The 5,732-nt window shown below is 29.9% G+C and overlaps 1 protein-coding gene across 1 annotated transcript; it reads left to right on the forward strand.

Moving 5' to 3' along the window:
* Positions 1 to 3,719: 3,719 nt before the first annotated feature.
* On the forward strand, positions 3,720 to 4,412 carry LOC142635871 (uncharacterized). Its single transcript, XM_075809931.1, has 2 exons — positions 3,720 to 3,770; positions 3,963 to 4,412. The coding sequence occupies exons 1-2, from the start codon at positions 3,720 to 3,722 to the stop codon at positions 4,410 to 4,412; spliced, it is 501 nt and encodes a 166-aa protein (XP_075666046.1).
* Positions 4,413 to 5,732: the final 1,320 nt, after the last annotated feature.

Below are 5,732 nucleotides of genomic sequence, written 5' to 3' on the forward strand. Positions count from 1 at the left end.
CCCAATTGAAAATGTCCAAAAGGCCAGCCCAATTAAATAATTAATTATATACAAAGGGAAAAACATACAGAATTTTCTGTAGTAAGAATTGAGAGAACACTACTACAAAGTGGTGCAAGCGTGTTAGACACTTGGACATTCTCCCTTTGGAACTGATTGAGAGACCACACATCTTGGACGTTAGTGGAATTGGAGTGAAGATTGAAAGTGTTCCCAAGTGCTTATGATTTTAGGTTTTGAAATTCACCGCTCTAAGGTACACTCTCTTGTTCTTAAATTCTTAAACTTACATAGTGCATGTTATCGATTGTGTATGAAGTAGATCCGTTAAATTTCCGCTGCGTATGTTTTGTATGCGATACAAACGCATGCATTTTTCCAACAACTAGAAGATCAAGTCCAATTAAGTATTGGAGCGAAGGTTCAACTATAGGTTAGTATTTTGAGATAAACCAAGGTAGTGATAAGATTCCTCATACTTGTAACCACTTGATTATTGATTAGTGGATTTTTAGGAGTGGTGACCTTAAATTCACTTGGTGAGATTTTTGCCTTATGAAAGGTTTTTCTCATTTGTTAACAGATTACCGTGTTAATTTAATTTCGGTTGCATTTAATTTATTTGGTGATTTTTTGGTGCCTCTACGATTTGCATGTAATTTGACCCAATTAATCAACTTGGGTAATTAAATTAATTAACCGGGTCAATCTATTTTAACCCAATATTTTGATTTTGAGTTTTGGTCATTGTATTTAATTTGTGAGTGCGTTGATTTTTTCAATTAGACTATCACTAGGAAAAAAAATGGTATTTACTATTGTAAGGGCAAGAAAAATCTTAAAGGCCCACGGTCCACTAAGAACAATGGCTGGCTCAATTCAACTATGACCCAAAACAAAGAATTTGTAGAGAATGAACAACACAACAAAGTAATGGCTTGGTCTAAGGGTCAGACAAGAAAGAAAAGGGCAAAAACTGTATGTTAGGTAAACCAATCCCTAAATACAAGCCCTCTAGAGGAGGTTAAAGCTGCAATTTCAACAGTACTACTCACTCCACTTTCTCTCTCTTGTTCTTCTCCTCTCTTGTTCTTCACCTTTTATTTTTTTTGTCTCCCTTAATGCAGTCTCTCTTTCCCCTATATATACTCTTTCCTTCCTTGCATCCCAACCATCCATTTCCCACCTAATCAGTTTTCTACTTTGACACTTGTCATTTCCCACAGTTTGTAGAAGGTTGTGGAAAGAACCTGCTTAGCTGTGATCTGCACTGTTCAGGTCACTTCCTCATCAATGTAGTTGATAAAACTGTTGTCTACCATTTAATGCGGCTAGGAAGCTAGATGTAGGGCAGTCAATGCGGAGCCCACAGGCTACCCTAAACCAGAAACCTCCCCCCTTAGTCTTTGGCTCTCACTTGGTAGGTTGTAGAGTGCTCTTGGACTTACCTTTATACCTTTCCGAGCAACCCTCCTCGTCGGGCCTGTGGCCCTCGACCTTGTCCCCCTGCTGCGACCCTTGAGCTTCATCCTCTATCCCTGGGCTCCCGTGGCTCTTAAACCTCTTCCTCGGTCCTCAAGTCCCCACAACTATAATATAAAATAAAAGTTTGGTTTATAAGCTGTAGTTACACCAAGTGGCTGCTCTCATTAATTAGTAACTTAATTTTACATTGTTTGTTAGGATACATTTCCTCAAATCAAAGGATAAATTTAACAATTGTTTAATTGAGGTAAAAATTTATCATTTAAATTTCAACAAATTAAAATTCTATTCAAATTAAAATTCTATTATAAAATATTTGTAAACATTTCAATAAATCTAAGTTTTGTAAATATAAATCTTATTCCAACTAAAAGTCTATTATCAAAATTTTATCCTACTGTAAATTAGTAAATTAATTGTATATTATTTGTTAGGATATATTTCCTCAAATTAAGCGATAATATTTAATAACGGTTTAAATCCGAAAAACTTTATCATTTAAATTTCAAAAAAATTTAAATTCTATTCAAACTAAAAGTCTATTATCGAAATTTTCTAATCTTAAATCCCAGACAACCCACGTTTTTGTTTTTACTTTTGTTTTTGTTTTTTCTCAAGTTGCATCTTATTAAATTAATATTTTGTTGAAATATTAAGCTACAAGGCTCTTGACTAAGGGATTCTATTCAAATTAAAAATCTATTATCAAAAATTTCAAAACTTATATATACATACATACATATATATATATATATATATATATATATATATATATATAGAGAGAGAGAGAGAGAGAGAGAGATTCAGCTATGACTTCTCAATACAATCCCTCTTAACAATGAGACATCCTTATAATTAAATCCCACACAATTAATACACCCCAAGCTATTTCCTCTTTTTCACGTTTTTTCCCCAAGATGCAACTTACATTTATGTTTTAACCTAATAATTTATCTTACTTGTTATTATTTGCTTCTAAATTTGCATGCATGATATTATACCTAGGGAAATTTACTATAAAGAAGCAGAATTGTGAACACCCATTTAAGTTTTTGGTTCTCTTATGTAAGTTTTTAACTTTTTCTTTATATATGCTCAATTTTTAACTCTTCTATGTGTGTTTTAATTTTGGGTTTTGGTTATTGTATTTAATTTGTAAGTCTGTTAATTCTTTTAATTAGACTATCACTAAAAAAAATGGTATTGAGAAACTCTTTTGTTTATTAATGTTTATGCTAGCTATGGCATAGATTAAATGTAAACCAAATAGGAATGATCAAAAGCATATTAAGAAATTATTTAAAAGTATAAAAATAGATAAACACTGATAAAGTCTAAACTCTCGAAAATTAGAATTATTTTTATTAAAATTATTTACTTATGTTGTAATTTATTATTACTATTTATTTAATAATTTAGTTTTAAATATTTTTAAAAAAATTTAGCTTACATTTGTTTTTAGCTTACATAACTAGTGTGTTTTGTGTGTGTGTGTGTGTGTATATATATTTATTTATTTACTTGGGTTAATTATTATTATTATTATAACATGTCCTACCAAAAATTTTAAATAAAAAAAAAATTGTTGAAATATTATGTCTCTATATTTATTGTTTAGGATTACACCGCTAAGGATGTTCAAATGATAATTATCAATCACATGGTGCTTGATGTCTTGGTTTGAATAGGTGTTTACATATCTTGTGGGTTCAAGTTAGATTAATTGATAAAATCTTCTATTGTTGAATATGAAACCTAGTTTAAATTTTTTCTACACTAAAATTCAAATGATGTTTTAACTAAATGGCAAGAGCAATTGTCTTGGAGTAGACTATAATAATTTCAAATTCTATCCTAAAATAAAATAAAAAATAAAAAACAACCTATTTCTTTTCACCACAATTTTGAAATTAATAATTTCGCATAAAAATAAAATAATAAAATAAAAAGATAGAAGAATAGCATGACCCATGAAGAGTTAGTTCTTACCAAAATTTTAAAACAATTTAATTGTTTTTTTTTTTTCCAAATCCTGCTTAATTTCTCCATTTTGATTTTATTTTGTGTGACAATACTCTGAGTTGGGATGAATTTTGCATGAAACGAATTGATTCAGCATGCTAATGGACATAGCAATAACCTCATCCTAATGGCATGATTGTTTTAATAAATTTTAAAGAACACAAATCATTACTCTCCACCATATTGCAAACACCAATCACTCATTTTTCAGTATGGACCCTCAGGATTCTCAGTCTTCTGACCCTGCTGCTCATCCTCCAGTGGTATCTTTCTACTCCATATATAAATTCCATGTTAATTATGAAAATAATCTTTGTCATTTAATTTCCTTTCTTATTTTCTTATTTATTATTATTACTTTTTGTACTTGCCTTTTTAATGTTTTAAAGTGTACTTCCACAATCTTATTCTAAAAGATTATAATACATAAAATTGAATCGATTGGTGTTTGGCAGAACATGAATATTAGCCTTCTCTATGCTGGACAACTTTATGCCCAAACAATTCCAACTGCTGCAACAGTTGGTGAAGTAAAGTTACTATTACATGAAAGGTTTGATATCCCATTGGAGAGGGTGGAGCTGCACCTTAATCGTCTTCCGCTATCAGATGCGCTACCAGATGCTATGAATATGCTAGATGTTTTTACTCATCTGAATTGGAAGAATGGGTTCTGCATGTATAAGAAAATTCGTGTTTGGATTAAGACGAGCTCCGGTGAACGATATAGCTTATTTGTGAATGAGAAACATAACGTGGGCCGCTTGAAGATGATGCTTAATGGACAATATGGGTTGGATATCATGAACAAGCAGCTCCAGTTTCCAGAAAATCGTGTTCTTGACGATGGTGCTGTTCTTTGGATTTACGATATTCGTGAAGAGACTGAGCTACATCTAAAATGAGTTCCATTGGGGTTAACTATATAATGTTATAATTAATAATATCAATAAATGCATGTGCCAAATGCTTAATTATTAATGTAGGAAATTATATTTAATATATCTAGAAATAAATCAATAAAATTGTATCGGTACGTGCTTAATGATTGCAATAAGGACTTGTTTAAGTTTACAAGTCTAAGCTTGGGAAATTTAGTAGAATGTATCAAAGCAATCCAATGAATTTTCCATGAATTTTACTTGGCAGTATATGAAAATCTTAAACAAATATATGATTTTCATCATTACCATATATAGCAAGTTTAAACTCATTTCACCTCAGAAACATGTTTTAAACTCATTTAGCAATATTGAGTTGGCACATATAAATTCGAGCCAAAATTTAGGTTAAATGTCAACTCCAGAATAAATTAGATACTTGCCGCTAAGCATAAATGAAAGATAGATACATAATAAGATGTATAGCTCAAATCTTTAGTCTGGTACTGGATGTAGATTTTTTTTCCCAAGGAAAATGCCTAATATATTATTAGTAATGCTACAAACACAAACTATTTTATAACATTTTTACAAAATATTAATGTGGCCAACTTCTTATTGGTTTTAATCTAGATCCACCATTAATATCACATTTTCATTTACCAATAATCACTCATCACATTAGCAGTTTGTAAAAAAAATATTGTAAATTAGTTTGTATATCTAGCATTATTCATCTATTATTGCACATAATTAGAATTTTTCTCAAGACTCACCAATCAAAAAATATAACTAAATAGAAAAGATCCAAGAATCACATAAAATCCTACCTAAGTCAAATATTAAATATTGTCAAACTTAGGACATAACTATATGCTTGTGCCAAATTGAAAATAATAGAAATATAAAAAAATAATAGATATAGTAATCTGTACAATAGCTTCATGAAAATACATACATGCACAAAAGATTACTACCAAAACCATAGGTCCGTTGAAAATGATATTATTTTCATAGGTACACCTTATAACTCATATATATATATATATATATATATATATATATATAATATGAACACAACAAATAAACAAATTGCAAAAAAGATCTGGATTCTGGAGCTTGTTTTCATCATAAATGAATGAAATGAAGTAATCTTACAGTTATTAATGTCAAATTCTTTTGCTATGACTCAAAATAATAGCTAGAAAACATAATAAAACACATTTGCCTTATGAATAAAGTACATAGTACAACACATTCAAAATAACACATTGTCCCATCAAAAAAAAAAAAAAACACATTGAATACTATAACAAAATATCATTCTTATTGACGCAAATTTCA

This window comes from Castanea sativa, chromosome 5 (genome assembly GCF_040712315.1).
Source record: "Castanea sativa cultivar Marrone di Chiusa Pesio chromosome 5, ASM4071231v1".
NCBI classification, from domain to species: Eukaryota; Viridiplantae; Streptophyta; class Magnoliopsida; order Fagales; family Fagaceae; genus Castanea; species Castanea sativa.

Bases quoted from the DNA above. Each gene is read 5' to 3' on its own strand.
- LOC142635871 (XM_075809931.1), top strand. From the start codon at position 3,720: ATGGACCCTCAGGATTCTCAGTCTTCTGACCCTGCTGCTCATCCTCCA. The intron at 3,771-3,962 runs GTATCTTTCTAC...GGTGTTTGGCAG, and splicing joins CTGCTGCTCATCCTCCAGTG to AACATGAATATTAGCCTTCT.